This window comes from Panthera onca, chromosome B3, assembly GCF_046562875.1.
Source record: "Panthera onca isolate mPanOnc1 chromosome B3, mPanOnc1 haplotype 2, whole genome shotgun sequence".
In the NCBI taxonomy this organism is placed as follows: Eukaryota; Metazoa; Chordata; class Mammalia; order Carnivora; family Felidae; genus Panthera; species Panthera onca.
The window spans coordinates 116,265,394-116,282,796 of NC_138344.1; the positions used below are offsets into that span (position 1 = coordinate 116,265,394).

At 41.2% G+C, this 17,403-nt stretch overlaps 1 protein-coding gene across 18 annotated transcripts in view; it reads left to right on the top strand.

Moving 5' to 3' along the window:
• SIPA1L1 (signal induced proliferation associated 1 like 1) overlaps positions 1–17,403 on the top strand; it is a 364,598-nt gene that overhangs the window by 269,154 nt on the left and 78,041 nt on the right. For all 18 annotated transcript variants that reach the window (XM_078448063.2, XM_078448064.2, XM_078448062.2 and 15 more), the window contains 2 exons: positions 7,139–7,313; positions 16,877–16,980. In XM_078448063.2, the coding sequence (XP_078304189.2) occupies positions 7,139–7,313; positions 16,877–16,980 (279 nt within the window). The remainder of the gene's footprint in view (positions 1–7,138; positions 7,314–16,876; positions 16,981–17,403) is intronic.

Genomic DNA, 17,403 nt, shown 5'->3' on the forward strand with positions numbered 1-17,403 from the left:
ACTATCAGTTTGTTCTCTATAGTTAAGAGCTTGGGGGCGCCTGGGTGGCTCAGTCAGTTAAGCGTCTGACTTCGGCTCAGGTCATGGTTTCACGGTTCAGGAGTTCGAGCCCCACATAGGACTGTGCTAACAGCTCAGAGCCTGGAGCCTGCTTCAGATTCTGTGTCTCCATCTCTCTTTCTTCCCCTTTCCCACTTGTACTCTGTCTGTCTCTCTCAAAAATAAATAAACATTAAAAAAAATGTATAGTTAAGAATCTGTTTCCTGGTTTCTCTTTTTCCCTTTGTTCATTTGTTTTGTTTCTTAAATTCCACATATGAATGAGGTCATGTGGTATTTGTCTTTCTCTGACTGACTTGTTTCATTTAGCATTATATTCTCTAGATCCATCCATGTTGTTGTAAATGGCAAGATTTCATTCTTTTTCTATGGCTATATAATACTTTATGAATGTGTGTGTGTGTACACGCGCATGCACATGTGCTTATACACATACATACATACACACACACATATGCACACCCCATATCTTTATCCATTCATCAGTTCATGGGCATTCAGACTGCTTCCATAGTTTGGCTCTGTAAATAATGTTGCAATAAACCTAGGGGTGCAGTTACCAGAATAATTTTAACTGAAGAATGGAGACAAAAAATATGAGAAATACAGAAAAGTACCTAAAACACATTGGTTTTACATATATATGAACTACATATATATAATGGAATTCCCAGGAGGAAACCAAGTAAAGCATTATTTAGGGGACAGAATCAATATTTGAAGAAATACCGGTAGAAGATTTCCAGAACCGATGAAAGACAATGAATTAAGATGGATTCGTGGAGCTCTTCCTGCCCTAAGCAAGATGAATACAAAGAAAATTAGGCATATGTCCATCAGAATCAAAATTTCTGAACTTAGAAGAAGAAGGGAAAAAATCTTAAATAGCCGGGGGGGGGGGGGGGGGGGAAACACCTTCAAAGAAGAATAGGACAACTAGCTGTTAAAATCAGCCATTTGTTGGGCTGTGAAGCATAAAGAAAAGGTAGAAGCCGCCAGGAGTTTCTAGAGTGCCAAAAGAGTAACTCTCACAATGGATTTTCCCCAATAAAAATATTCTTTCAAGATGTAGGCAAAACTAATTTATAGTTGGGGGGAGAAACTGATCACTTGAGTTAGTTGATGCAGGGATGGGCTGTACACGGGAACCAGGAAACTTGGAGTTGATGGAAATAATTTTATATTTTAATGGTGGTACAGATGTGTTAGAACTCATTAAATCAAATGGATGCAGTTAACTGTTCAGAAGTTATATACCAATAAAGTTGACAAAAACTCAAGGGTAGATTTCTTTTTTTTTAATTTTTTTTTTAACGTTTATTTATTTTTGAGACAGAGAGAGACAGAGCATGAACGGGGGAGGGTCAGAGAGAGGGAGACACAGAATCCGAAACAGGCTCCAGGCTCCGAGCTGTCAGCACAGAGCCCGACGTGGGGCTCGAACTCACAGACTGCTAGATCATGACCTGAGCCGAAGTCGGCCGCCTAACCGACTGAGCCACTCAGGCGCCCCAGATTTCTGCTTCCATCTAGGATTAAGAAAGAAGGACTGGATTTACCTTCCCATCTGAAACAACTTTTTAAAAAGTAGGCAAACAATGAAACTGTGGTTTTTATGACATTGGGCATTAAGCAGCAAAGGACAGTGATTTCTGGGAGCTGGGGCACAGATTAAATGAAGGGTAAGGTCACACCAGCTTTCTGCCTAAAGAGTTTGCAGACTGCAGCACAGGGAGGAGCATGGCCGGGTGGGGGCAGGGAATGCCCAAGGAGTCTCCCTGAGTGGAGACTTACAGGTGAGTCCAGGGAGGCCCAGGAGGGGTAAGTGCATGCATTTGAGGAAACTGCTGGAGGAGCCTTGAGAACCCCCCTACAGGTTTAGGGAGGCAAATCCTCAGTCCCTCCACAAAGCCGAGGACAGTTTTTGCATCCACTGGGTCGACTGGAGAACCTCATGGTTCACATGGCAGGGAGTAGTCTCACAATAGTTTTGCCTCAATAGTGAGTGGGGCAAAATTACCCTTAGCTTAAACACTGCTGTTGTATGACCTAACAGTTTAATAAAAAGCAGGAACTGTAGGGATCAAACTGTTCCCAAATATCTGTGTCCCAGAGTAGCATTCAGGCTTCCTCAAGGCTTCACAGCCCACACTCTGAGAACTGCCTCACAGTAAAGTAAGCACCTTTTAGTGACGGTTTTAAATTTCTGGATTAAATCAGACCCTGTAAAAGTTTTATAAGAATTTAGAACTGGGTTGTTCTCGTGCTCTTTGCCACCCCAGTGACCTTCCCAAGGCCGTGACAGCAGGCAAGAAGAGGTGAAAATGCCGAACCTCAGACCAGTTCTCTGAGAAGCGGGTTCTTCAAATCTGTTTCTCCTGGTGGAGGGCTCTGACTTTATCATCCCATCTTTCCAGAAACTCAGGGCTATGGAAATCAGATTGCAGTATTCGTTTCTTTGATTCTGTGTTGAAGTATCCACTTTATCAGAGGAAGAACAATTTTACGTACAGTTGGTCCTGAGCTGTGAGAGCCCGCGTCACTTTCGGCGGGTCCTCGGGACACTTTGCTTTATCCAGACTCGAGGCCTTCATCTCAGAGACAACCTGTGTCCTGTAGGATTGGCCGTGATTCTTTTTTATAGCATTTGTGGAGTGTCCAGACACATCCATAATGCTCCCTGGCAAGCATGGAATTGTATAGCATGATCCTGGGATTACCCAAAGCAAAAATCCTGAACTGTGGATAAACACAGCGTGTTCTCAGAATGGCTTGTGGTGTCATCATGACTCCATTTTGAGCATCACATGGAAGTAGTACGTATTCGTATGTGTAAACCCATACGCGTGTGTTTGTGCCCGTCTCACAAAAAAAGAGTGCTGTTTTACGTAACCTCCTAACTCAAAACCCCAATCCGCAGCTCTGACTCCATTTACATTTGCTCTTTCCCTTGAAATGTTGCTTGTTACATTTACATAACTCCTCCTCAACAGCTCCTCTCATTCTGGCAGAGAACATGGTTGCTAACTAAGATTACAGGAGCCTGCGTTCAGAGAATGCCACCTACCTTGACTTAATTGCAGTGGAAACCAAGAATATTGTCACGTTAGAGGATAGAGCGGTGACATTCGGCACAATTCCTAAACGAAGGACATTTGACATTCTAACAGATTTCCTAATCCTCTTAAAGGCTCCTTCTTTTCACAAGCAGCAGACATCACTTGGTTCTCCTGGCTGCCGGTGGAGTTCACTAGAGTATGAGAAATCAGTCAAAAGAAGGCGGCACATTGTCTCATTGTCCTTGGATTCAGCTTCTCCAGTGGTTTGGGGGAAGTTTCCTTACTTTTCTCTGCAGTGAACTCCTTTCTTACATAAATGAAGGCCTCTGAATGTTGCATAGTGAAATCTTAGGCCTTTATCTGAGAAGTTTTAAAAAGCCATCCACAAATCCAGTGCTCCTGTGATGCTTTCTGTTGAACAGGGTGACTTTGTTGTACATTGTTGCATGAGAAAGGCTGATCTGGGAGGCACAGAGCCAAACAGCAAATAGTCCAAACCCCTTGCTTTCGCCGCATTGCTTTGTCTCTTTGATAGCTCTCCCTGCAGGGAGACAGTAAGGGTCTGGCTGTATTAAGGACTATTTTGTAACTGACATGGAGGCTACCGCTATTTTTTTATTTGTTAAGTCTTACTAGGGTAGGTACTCAGATTGATTCTAAAGCCAAGTTGAGGTCTCTACCTGTGGGAGCCCTCCTGCCAGCATTAGCCACATTCAGACATTTGAAGCCGGCCAGCCGAGAGAAGGGTGAAATGTCAGTGGTGTGCACTGTTTCGACTTTCCTACGTGTGGTATACAGAAATGAACTAAGTCCTAGATGTGCTTTTGTCCATGATGAAATAGAAATGGTGTGATGTCACGTGCTATTTTGAAAATATTCCAGTATCACCGTATCCAGTTATTTGCTAATTTCAGACTGGGAACTTTACCTTCTGCTTGTTGGAGGAGGCGGAGAAAGGTAGAGCCAATTCTGCGCGATTAGAGCACTCCTAGGGAGCTCTCATGTCTCTGGGTCATGTAAAGGCCACGGAGCTTCCTTGTCAACAAGGTTGTGTGCAGTGGAGGGAGGAAAGCAAACAAGAGTTTGTCCCCTGTGACATTTTCCTGTTACTATTCTGAATCATCTGGTTTAGAAAGTTGGAAAGGGTAGTTCAGGTTCACAGTCCCTTATGTGAAACGGTAAGAGCTGGATGCGTTTCAGAGCTCAGAAATGTCCAGAGGATGTATACAGCATGTAGTAATATTCCCAATGGGATCTGAGACAACACCCCACAATCACATAAGTATTTCCCCAGGGGGGAGAAATGTGAAGTCACACAATGAGAAATAAACCAGAAGTATTAATGTCAGTCCATATCAAGTTTTACTGCCAAAAGTGTTTGCTTACATTTTGTTTTTACCTCTCAACTTCAGAACTGCAAATACGGGCTGTGGCGGATGTTGCAGCGATAGAAATCGAGCCTGGTTGAGTCGTGGTAATATTTAAGAGAGCTGAATCACAGGACTGACAATTTGTGGTCTTGTGTCTCTCCCTACTGGGCTAGTTACTTCCTTTTCCAGTCTCCGCCTTTACTTATCTGTCACCCAGGAATAATTGTCTTATGGGCTGTTATGAAGATAAGCTAATGTATCTTGAGTACTAAACAATGATTGGCTTACAGCGGGTATTCAATAAATGTTAGCTGTTACAATTTTGCCTCTTCCCGTCCCTTTCTTCCCTTTCGTTTTTTACGAGATAAAAATTGCCTGAGGCAGCAGTCATGGTGCTGCTCTGGATGTAGGCCAAAGCAGTGTGGATTGCCTCGATTTCAGTAGAGAATTAAAAGTCTATATTTAAAAATTTTTTTTAACGTGTATTTATTTCTGAGAGAAAGAGAGTGTGAGCAGGGAAGGGACAGAAAGAGTGAGACTGAAGATCTGAAGCAGGCTCTGCGCAGTGAGCTCAGAGCCCAATGTGGGGATCGAACTCACGGACAGAACTGTGAGATCATGACCTGAACCGAAATCAAGAGTCGGCTCCTTTACCGACTGAGCCATCCAGGCACCCCCAAAGTCTAAATTTTTGTATTGAGAACAACACACAAAGTCTTGTTAAATGACTAATACCACCTTAAAATTTGTTTGCAGAATGACTAGACTTCTCAATGATGAGTAAATATTTTGATTAATGTCGCATCATATTTAAGTCCCTTGAATGCTTCATTTTAACTGTCTCTGAGGAAGGATTGTTTGCCACTAGCTGATTTGCCATTATGAAGCCCCTTTTAAAGTTTCTATTCAGGCACTCATCTTTTAGAAAAATATTTGAAAAGTACATTGTTGATGATGGTAGTGCTCTAAGAAAGATATAACTGAGGTTTATAATTTAGTATATTGGAAAAATGGCATTGGGAGAGAAATCTTTCCCAGTTTTACCAGAAAAAAAAAATTAGCAAGAACATTAATGTGCTGCTTAGTCCAAAACGATATGAATTTTAAAAGATACAATTTTAAAGTATTTTTTGTGTAGTGGAATTCTGCTTTTCAATTTGTAAGGACTTCCTTTTTTATTTTTTTCAATTTTTATTTTTTTTAAAGTTCACTTATTATATTTTGAGAGAGACAGAGAGCAAGTGGGGGAGGGGCAGAGAGAGAGGGAGAAAGAGAGAATCCCAAGCAGGTTCTGTGCTAGCCGCACAGAGCCTGATGTGGGACTCAAACTCACGAACCATGAGCTCATGACCTGAGCTGAAACCAAGATGCTTAACCGACTGAGCCACCCAGGTGCCCCAGCCTTCCCTTTTTAAAAGGCGGAAATTATTGAAAAAGAATTACCTTTTGTTGTCCAACTGTTGTTGTTATTTTTTTTTTTATAGCCTCATTTTGTACTTTGTAATCCACTCAGAGAAAATTCCCTAAAGTATCAACATCTGTTCTCATGATGTATTATCTTGACATACAGAAAATTTCAATTCATCTTCCTGACCTTTTCTCTTAATTTGTGAAGATTATAATTATAGATGCTGGTTCCACTGTTACTTTTTGGATTAGAGGACAGAAGGATTAAAACAGAAGGATTTGAAGAGAAGAGACCTGTTAGCCATGCTGGGCATGTGCCCTCCAGGAGTTAGGAGCATCTCAGTGGGGCACAGTGGATCTGCCTGTATTTATTTATTTATTTATTTATTTATTTATTTATTTATTTTTTCAATATATGAAGTTTATTGTCAAATTGGTTTCCATACAACACCCAGTGCTCATCCCAAAAGGTGCCCTCCTCACTACCCATCCCCCACCCTCCCCCCCCTCCCACCCCCCATCAACCCTCAGTTTGTTCTCAGTTTTTAACAGTCTCTTATGCTTTGGCTGTCTCCCACTCTAACCTCTTTTTTTTTTTTTTCCTTCCCCTCCCCCATGGGTTTCTGTTAAGTTTCTCAGGATCCACATAAGAGTGAAACCATATGGTATCTGTCTTTCTCTGTATGGCTTATTTCACTTAGCATCACACTCTCCATTTCCATCCACGTTGCTACAAAAGGCCATATTTCATTCTTTCTCATTGCCACGTAGTACTCCATTGTGTATATAAACCACAATTTCTTTATCCATTCATCAGTTGATGGACATTTAGGCTCTTTCCATAATTTGGCTATTGTTGAGAGTGCTGCTATAAACATTGGGGTACAAGTGCCCCTATGCATCAGTACTCCTGTATCCCTTGGGTAAATTCCTAGCAGTGCTATTGCTGGGTCATAGGGTAGGTCTATTTTTAATTTTCTGAGGAACCTCCACACTGCTTTCCAGAGCGGCTGCACCAGTTTGCATTCCCACCAACAGTGCAAGAGGGTTCCCGTTTGTCCACATCCTCTCCAGCATCTATAGTCTCCTGATTTGTTCATTTTGGCCACTCTGACTGGTGTGAGGTGATATCTGAGTGTGGTTTTGATTGTATTTCCCTGATGAGGAGCGACGTTGAACATCTTTTCATGTGCCTGTTGGATCTGCCTGTATTTATATGCCTCGTACCGCCTCTCTTCGCAGCTGAACTATCAGCAGAAGGTAGGCATCATGTACTGCAGAGCTGGACAGAGCACCGAAGAAGAGATCTACAACAATGAGTCAGCCGGCCCGGCCTTTGAGGAATTCCTTCAGCTGTTGGGAGAACGCGTTCGGCTCAAAGGATTTGAGAAGTACCGTGCACAGCTTGACACCAAAAGTAAGAAATACTTACACTCTCCTGCTAGGCTTATTTCCGCCCTGCTGTGTTGATGTTCATCTGCTAGATTGCCCATAAAACAATATTGCCGTTTACTGCAGAACACCGCCGGGGACAGGGGAGAGGAAGCCAGAGAAGGAGGACGCGGCCCCAGGACATTTGACGACTGTAATCAAAGTAGCTAGGATCGGACTGTTAAAAAGAAACGGTGTTCTCAGCAGCGTGGATGGAGCGATAGGGCAGGGGTGCAACTCACGCGGGATTGCTCCTGGGTAGGGTCGTGTAAATGTCACTATAGTTAGGTGAATGTTAGAGCGACTAAAACTTCCAGAATCTTGTAGCCATCTGGTCATAAGCCCCGGAATTTTTTACTTTCATTGATTTATCTTGTAATCCCCATGCGAATGGATGCAGTCAATCTTCATGATAAGGGTTTTCTTATTCATTTTTGTCTTCTATTAAGATTGAGGTTTTTTTGTTTGCCTCTTTTCTATTTTTATTGTTCGTACTCTAATTGAATCCCTAAGGAAATAGGCCTCTTAGCTTTGGTATTAGTTTGGCTCCTGAAATATGTTGATTAAGAGCACAATACTGGAACAGTCTCTTTAGCTATGGCTCATGAACACACAAGGTTGTGCGCTCCCATTCCCCACGCCGTTAATAAAATAGTTACGTTCTCCAACATCTGTTTAGGTTACAGTATGTTGATGTCTGCTGTGTGTCTGTGAGGAGGCAGTTTTAAATTTTATCTCAGAATCCATCCATGGACACCTATGACCTGTTTTTCTTTGAGAGGGTCTTTGGATTAGCACATCTGTATGGCAGTCTATAGTAATCTCCGATTTTCTGTACAGGAAATTAAATAAGGAGTTGAGTCATGAAAACAGAAAAGCATTCATAAACTCCACTGCAGGGAAGAATTTCCTGTTGCCATGGTTTTGCTGTTGCCAACTTGGAAACGACATGCAGGAGAGACTATTAAAGCCCATAAATAGCCTAGACTCTTAAATATTATTTTAGCGTTCCATACTCTACTTGCAATTGCGTAAAACGTTAAATCTTAATACGTCCTGAACTCTTCTTTCCCAGATTTTCTGACATTTGCCCTATACGCTTCATTCATGTTGTCCTAGTTTGCAGTGTTCTATAAATTACCACCACCACGAAGAGCTATATGAAAGCTTCTGGGAAGAGTGTACTAAGCACCCTGCTTCTATGCATGAATGGCCAGATTGGAAATTGATTAAGACTGTGTATTATTTGTGTGTTCACACATTCCCAGCCGCCTCTTGATGATGAAAGGCAACATGAGAAAAGTATAGCAAGACCATACTTAAGCAGTGTGGCATCAAGTAAGACACTGAAATAAACAAAATAAGCACCGTACGCATATTTTGCCTCAAAATCCCAATAGCTGCACAGGCTAGAGGGGGATAAGCCTGGGTTAGCTGACCTCCTCTAGCAGCATACTTGTTCTGTAATATTCAGCAGGGAAGGGTTCCTTTTCACTGTGGTGCCCTCCTTTAAGACCCCTAGTAACCTTTCAGGGCATAGCTGATGAGCAGAGGAATGAGCAGACAGTTTCTTTTTCTGTCCTTTCAGAGTGTCAGATTTCTTCCAGGGAACAAAAAGTCGGAAAGTATTTCTATCGTAAAGCTCTAAAAGAGGCAGTTTGCATGTTTATCTCCCTTACTTCAAGCCAGTAGTGTCAAAACCAGCCTCTGCACGTCCCACAGCTTCTCATTGGCCATGGCACCCCCAAAGATAAGATTTTGCTCTGTGTGCTAGAAGATAATCTCACCACGTTTTGTCTAACCTTACTTTGTGTCAGGAAACTCTCTCTTTCAGTATAATCATTAAAAACAGAAAATGCTGGGGCACCTGGGTGGCTCAGTCCGGCGTCTCACTTTTGATTTCAGCTCAGGTCACGACTTCATGGTTCATGAGTTCGAGCCCTGTATCGGGCTCTGCACTGAGTGTGGAGCCTGCTTGGGACCCGTTCTTTCTCTCCTCCTCCGCCCCCCCCCCCCCAATTTCTCTGTCTCTCCCATGCTTGTGCTCTCTCTTTCTCTCTCTCTCTCTCTTTAGCTCTCTCTCTCTCAAAATAAATAAACTAAAAAAAAAAAAATTTTTCAAAATAAATAAATAATAAGTAAGAGAAAATGTTTTCCAGGACAAGTGTTCCTGTAGGATCACTTCTTGTACATATGACAGTGTAGGTGTGATTGGATCTGTGGGTTCATAGTTTCCATCAAATAAAAGTAGTAATTGCCAATCTTCATTTTTTTTCTGTTGCCATCTTCTGAATTTCCAATTACACATACATTAGATCACTCACTAGTGTACCTCAGGTTAATGAAGCTGTTTTAATTTTTTTTAAACTTTTTTTCCCTGTGCTTCCATTTGGATAATTCCTATTAGTATATCTTCCAAGTTCACTGTGCTTTTCTTCTACAGTGTCTTAATCTGCTGTTAATCCAGTCCAGTGAAATTTTCATTTGAGATATTATCATCTCCAGAAGCCAGAATTGCATTTGGTCCTCTTCTCAGTTATCTAGTTTATCTTCATTAGGTTCATGTTGTCCTTTAAATCCTTGAATATGTTTATTTTATTTTTTTAGTGTTTATTTTGAGAGAGAGAGAGAGAGAGAGAGAAAATGCGTGAGCGGGGGAGGGCTAGAGGGAGAGAGGATCCCGAGCAGCCTCCCGGCTCTGCATCCCAGCACGGATGCAGGGTTCAATCCTACGACCACGAGATCATGACCTGAGCCCAACTCAAGAGTTGGGACACTTAACCGACTGAGCCACCCAGGTGCCCCTCCTTGATGTATTTATGATAGCTGTGTTCAAGTCTCTGCATGCTAATTCTGTCGTCCTTGTCATTTGAAGCCTCCATTTAACAAATCTTCTCTTGCTTTTGAGTTACATTTTAGTGCTGCATGTATCTGGTTACTTTTGATTGGAGAGTGTATATTCTGAATGTTTTCTGGTTGAGTGTCTAGATTGTGTTGTCTTCTTCAAAGAGTGTTGACTTTTGCTTTGGTGAGCAGTTAAGTTACTTACAAAACAGCTTGATCTTTATGAATCTTGTTCTTAAGCATACCCAGGGCAGTGTTTACTCTCTAATGTAGCTCTGCTACTAAGGCATGACTTTTCTTATGTCTGAGGACCTGCATATTCAATGAGGTCTCTTTACTGTGGCTGGTTAGAACTTGAGTGCCTTCCAACCCTGTGTCAGCCGTGAGAATTGTTTGCCTTACGATTCTTTGGTGGTTTTTCTTTGCCTAATAGTTTTTCCCTCTTTCTCTTACTGAGTGATAATTGACATACAGCATTATGTTAGTTTCAGGTGTACAACATATTGATCCAATACTTGCATGTGTTGTGAAATGACCACCACCACAAGTCTAATTAACATGTGTCACCATACAAGGTTACAAACAATCTTTTTTCTTGCGATGACAACATCTAAGATCTACTCCTAGCAACTTTGAGATATGCAATACAGTATTATTCACCGTGGTCACCATGCTGTACACTACCCTAATAGTTTTCCTTTGCCTGGCTTGTGGAATCTTCCTCTGTGTGTGTGCAGCTTCATCGTGAGCCCAAGACTCAAGGAGACCCTTATGCGGATTTCTGAACCTCTTTCACTGTGTAGTTTCCTCCCCTTTGGTACGCTGCCCTGCGAATATCAACTACCTCAGGCTTCCTGAACTCCAGTATATTTTGGCTTTCCCTCTTCAAAGCCGTGCACTGTGCCGCTGTTCCAAAAGTTCCTCCAGGTAGAAAACCTGGTGGGATCAGAGGGCTCATCTTCTTTTATTCTTTTTTCTCTGGGATCACTATCCAATGCTGCCTATTGTAAAATGTCTGTAAAAAGTTGTTTCAGATATTTCGGCAGTTTTTCTAGTTACTTACGATGGGAGGACAAGTCCCATATACCAAGTTACCTCTGGTGGAAGCCGAGGTCCCAGATATTCTGTGTGTTTGTCATTTCATTTACTCCTCAAAGTGTTTACTAGGTACTGGTTCTCCCCATTTTACAGAATTGGCTTCTTTAGATTAACGTGCCCAATGTTAGACAGCAAGGAAGCACTAGTGAGGTGGAACAGATCCTGGTGCTGTGGTTAAGGAGGTGTTCAGAGAAAGCATAAATGTGGAATTAAATACAGTGAAGCCCAGGGCTCTCTGCCTTGTGCCTGTGACTCTTCCCTTTCTCTCCAGCCCTTGGGCTAAAATTACCCAAGCCAACTCATGAAACAGCTCTACTTGTCATGCATTACAATTATATTCAGATTTTAGTACTTTGGTAAAAGAGGGAAAGGCTCAGAAGAAATGGTTCTTCTCTTTGCCAGTGTTTCATACAAAGTCCATTTTCCTGTTTTCAGAAGTAAGGTCTTTTAGCAAATAAGCTACAAATGGGGCGGGGTGGAACAGTTCTGCAAAGAAGAAATTTTCAGGAGTGGGTTTTTGTTCCCCCTCCTTACTTTGTTTCCTTATTTGAATGGTATAACCTCTAGATAATTACCGTCCTCTCATTCTACAGCAAATACAAAAATAAACTTCCCACCAAGCAGTGTGTTATTTGAAAGCTAGAGACCACCTTCATTTATAACTGTGCATATGGATTATTATTTGGGAAATCATTTCCTGAACGAGGCTTGTTTGTCAAGTCAGAACAGAGGAGACTTTAGGAGCCCTTTGTAAGCATTCCTTCCAAGCCTTGCCTTCGTTAATTTGCTGTAGTATTAGTGAATGCTTGTTGCTTCCCCCTTTTGTTAGCAGCGTTTTAAAAACCAAGGAAATAAATCCTCCTGTATTTGGAATATTTAAACTTCGATAGGGAAGGGGGTAAAACTAGCATTGTTTAAATGCTCTGCATATGCAAAGGGCATTTGGAGTCAGAGACACTGATGAATGAAGGAAAGGACTCTTTCTTCACCTCCTTCAACTTCAAACTACTTTAACGTAAGGTTTTTCCTCTGAGTGTTTCTGGGATGTGCTTGGCAAAGAAATGAAAATACATAAAAGTCCTTGTTTAAGGAGACTACACTTTTCACCTCAACTGCACAAAATTCCAAATTCTAATCAACACATTTCCTGAGCATCTTTTGTGGGCTAGCACCTCTACATACGTTAATTCGCTTAATCCTTCCAGCAACAAGAATATCAATGGGCAGAGAGGTGATGTGATTTGTTTGTGGTCATTTAGCAAAGATGCCACTGGCATTCAAATTCAGATCTTCTTACTTCCAAATTGGGAAGCCAGGTAATTGCAGGTGTCTCACAAAGTGAGGAGTTGGTAGAAAATACTAGTGGCTGATTCCGAAGTACCAACCCCACACCCATCTTGTCCTTCGTCATCTCTCAACGTGCTACTGATTTTGAGATGCCTTGAGTCCCAGGTATGTTCACATGCACCCTCGCATATCCTGAAACTGACACCATATGAATGCACCTGCCGTGGCCAAGGGTACTGCTATAAACTCTTCTTTATTCCACCCTCATTAAAGCAGAGTAACTCATCTGCTGGCTGTGTCTAAATGTACATTGAAAGAATATTAGCAAATACGATAGATGCCAGAGCAGGTAGAATTCTTGATTTCCCCAAATACTTCATTAGTGAGTGAGTGAAATAGTGCCACAAGGGCAGAAGTGTGTCTCATCTCGAATGATGCCAGTGTTCCAGATGTCCGTTCTTGGCCCTGACTCTGTTTCTGAGCATTGACTTCTGCATTCCCCAGACCCTGAGGCAAGGTTGCATAGACAGGGGATCAGGGGTCTTAAAGGGTTGGTCCCCAGCAGCCAACTGACAATGATTATATTTCAAGTTAAATAAAAGGATAAAAATGAGATCTACAGGCTATCTGACTTCATCTTACATTTGATGTGTTCTCTCGTGGTGAGGACATTTAATAAATGGAACTTAAGCTTTCTTCCTTCTGTTGACTTTATTTAGTCTGCATGAATTTAGGTAACAAGATTACTTTTCTCTTGTGTTCATAAATATTTAAAACTAGGAACTTTCCTGAAATCAAGTTGCATAGGCCGTTTTCCTTCATCTAGCTTTTCTTAACTCTGGATACATCCGTTAGTGACTGCAAAATGGTTGTAAAAAAAATCTAATTACTTTTCCTTATCCAGATTCGTATACATACACTTTATCAACCAAGTTTCAGCCTACAGAAAAGTAAAGGAGTTGAGCCCAAAAGAGAAGTCAGAGATGATTATGACACTGTCTCTGAAACTGCTCTACAAACGTATTAACCTATTCATACCATTCATGGGGTTTTGGAGTGATGAGGGTCTGGAGCCGATGGCCAAGAAAGAATTCTTGAGATGTTTTTGGTGCAAAAAGGTGATTTTATTAAAGTGCAGGGACAGGACCCATGGGCAGAAAGAGCTGCACTGGAGTTGTGCTGCACTGGAGTTGTGATACGCTATGGAACTGGGGGAGGTAAAGGCAAAAAGGAGGCCTCCAGAAGGACTTTCATATACTAAAGACTGATAATACACGAGAGGCCTAGCTCTTGTCAAGCTAAGGTTGTTTTCCCTCTAGTAAGGCATCAGACATTACAACTGTAGGGGGTTCCTAGAGAAATGTTATACTCTATATTTGTCTCAAGTATTTGTCAGTGGGCTGCAGGTTATAAAGAAATTTAATTTTACCTGCCATTTCCTTCTTGCCTTTGTTCCCCACATCACTGTGGAGGGGAAGGTGATGTTGGGGCTCCAGGCAACTGAGTCAATAGGTTTCTGGAGATTAGGCTATTGATAAGATTGCCTTTTTCTAGTAATTTACTAAGACATTTATAAACTGATGGAGACTTGTGTCCTACATGACTGTGATCTCTTACCAGTTGACCATTTGTTTTCTTTCCTTTCCTTTGTTCTTGGGCAGCCCGGAGTGCCTGAGGAATGTCACATGTATCCCACCTGGGGGGCAGGGGAGGAGGGTGTGCTGAACTTGTGCTTTGTCCTCAGCTTGCCTTGTGCTCTCTCATCACAGTCTTCAAATAGAAATGCCTAATGTAGGATATTATCCCATATCTACACTTTTTGAAAGCAGCAGAGAAAAATATTATCGTTCCTTAATTATTCAGTGTCTTCTTATCATCTACACTGAATATTAGAAATTTTACTTTCCATGACTTAGCATAGAATGTTGACCTTATTAGTGGGTATATGCCACCCACTGGTAGTATGATTTGGAGGCAAATCACATGATTATCAAGATGACCCATAAGATGCCCGAATTTACTTTTAAAGCTCCATACAGATAAGAAGGAGCATTATCTTCTTTCCACCCCTCTTCTCAAGCATATTTCCCATTATAAATTTTTCAATATATATATTCTTTACCCAGAGCAAAATGGAATTTTGTCATTTTCATTTTTTCCTGATTGCCAAGCTAATTAAGTTTTTCATGGTTTCAGGGTTTCCGGGTCACTAAAAATATAATAATAGAAACATTGGATGCTTTATTCTTTGGGAAATATAGCAAACATTCGTTTTCCATTCTTTCTGGTAACGTTTAACAATTCTGTTACTTATATAGTATTTTCAGGATTTTGAAATTCCTTATGGCTCGGAAAGGAAAATTTCATTGTTTTGACTCTTGTTTCACCTTTGAAGCTTTTGGAACTGTTCAAACTGTTTAAAATTATCAGCAAAACTTGAGGGTTTCCAGAGGTCCCCAGAAAAAGGCTGGTCAAGCAGCATCTATTACATAAATGAGGCACGCAGAAAGGACAGCGAGAGCGGGCCAGAAGTAGAAAAGCAAGTTTACCTTCAGGGTTGTCTTCCACATCAGCTTTCCTCTCTGGCAGTAATTCTTTTAGAATTAGGCAGACATACAAAGCAAAATGTAACACATGAGTTCTGGATGACAGTCTCTTTTCTAGTTCATTAATTTTGCCCCAAATTGACTTGAAACACATGTAAGTACACGTCAAAGCTGACACATTCGCTTTAAGGTTTAAAATGTACTAATCGGTTCAGAAGTTATTTATAAGTAGAGCCCTTAAAAGTAGATATGTTCTTCGTACTTAAGGCGTGTCTTAGATAGTCCAATTATTTATAGCAGTAATTTATAGTTTTTTGTGTTGGTGGCCATTAGCATTTAGAAGATATTTTTTTCTTGGGAGGCTATCTGTTGGTACATATTTTAGCAATTTTTTGAAAAAATAGTCTGTGCTTTATTTCAGTTTTAGCTTGTTTTTAACCCTTTGCATTTTATGTCAGCTTCAAAGATTAAGCTCCTTCAAGAAGCTCGAGGTTGAAGCTCCAGGCTCTAGAACATGTTTACAAGCCTGTCTGCAAGCCACCATTGTGGTCTGTTTGTGGAGCAGTGCCTAAGGGCAGCAGAGCTCCTGCATCACAGTCACCCTGGGGGTGTTTATTAAAATAGATTCCTTTGCCCAGCCCTGTACCCACTGTGCAGTATTTCTGGGGGTGGTGCATGCAAATCTGCCTTTTAAACCAGCTCCCCAGAAGCCAGTGTGCATGCTAAATTTTGAGAACTACTGCCTCTTGGTGTATACCAGAGGCTTTGTCTTGCAGCTTCCCCGAAGTGCAGTAAAACGTTCTGGTCTTCAACGGTATGGTTGATGAGGCTCGAATTTACCCAGCATGAACAAACAAACGCACTAATGTCATTTAGCAGCCTGCAAGTCCAGGTCCTTTAAGACCAGAGACGCTCCCTTTCGGTTGGACAGCTAATAATTCTCTTCTCTGGTTTCTGGTTATTTCTGGGCAATTGATTTGTTGATGATTAAGGGAGTAGAGGTTGCTCTCCCTTAAGGAAGATGAAAGCAGAACACAGTCTATAAAAACTTGTTGGACATTGCTTATAATACCTTTGTTATTCAGGTTACAGACCTATTAAGTTTTCATCTGTTTGTTAAGAATAAAACAACTCTCTTGCTTGAATCAGAAATATTGGAAAAGGCGGTCTTAACCTGACATCTGTGGACAGAGTTCAGGGGTGTGTGAACTTGGACGGGAAATCATTTTACATTTGTTTTCACTGACCCCTAATTAAAATTTAGGACTTCCTTCAATTATGAATGTGGGCAACAAACCACAGTTGCATAAGTTCTACCTACGATTGTATTGCAAGTTGAGAGCATAGATATTTCCATATTGTATTTTTTTTTGGAGATCCCTCAAACTACTGCTTATGCACATCACTACTTCAGAATTATAGTAGTTCTGTTCGATCAATTGCTAAAACTTGTTATAGAAATCTAATGCTATTATAGTTTAAAATTATTTTTGATAACTATTTCTCAGTATAATTGATTTCTATTGAAATCAGATGTAGTTTGTTTCATGCATTTATAAATACTGTTCTGAGAAGGGACCCAGGCTTCCCTGGACCGCCAAAGAGAATCAGATACAAAAAATGGGTAAGAACACTGATGCTAGTTCTTATCTAGCATCTTTTCATCCTAAACGATTTCCTTTGTTTTCTTTTTTTGGAGATATTTTTCTTAAGTGAACTATTTTTCCCATTCTTACAGTCATCTCATCATTATATCTATTTTTTTTTACTGTAGCTGACTCCACTGGAACCCATTCTCTGTATACAACATACAAAGACTATGAAATTATGTTCCATGTTTCCACCATGCTGCCATACACACCTAATAACAAGCAACAGGTAAGAGATCCCGGTGTTGTCTGTGTTTCCTACCCTTTTTCGTTTCCCCCAGAAGCCTAAGTGGCAAGTTTGTAAAATCTGAAACCAGAATTGAATGTTGCACCTGTCACCGCAGCAGGAAGCTTTTGTACTTTGCGGAAATAACGAATAGCAAATGAGCTGAAAACAAATGAAGAGACCCAGATTCTAGGTTAACAGCCAGCTGGATGGCTTTGTGAATTAATCATTTGCTTTTCACCCACGGGGATTGAGGTTTTCATGGAATCCGAAGAGAACAAGTTAAAATCATGGTGATTAGGTGACCCTGCAGTGTTGCAGAGAACATGTATGAGTGGGTGAAGTTCCATCTCAAGAGGCCAGGAGACAAAGCAGGAAAGTACTGATGTGTCATTTCAGATTTCAAAGGAGGTTTGGTACACGGAC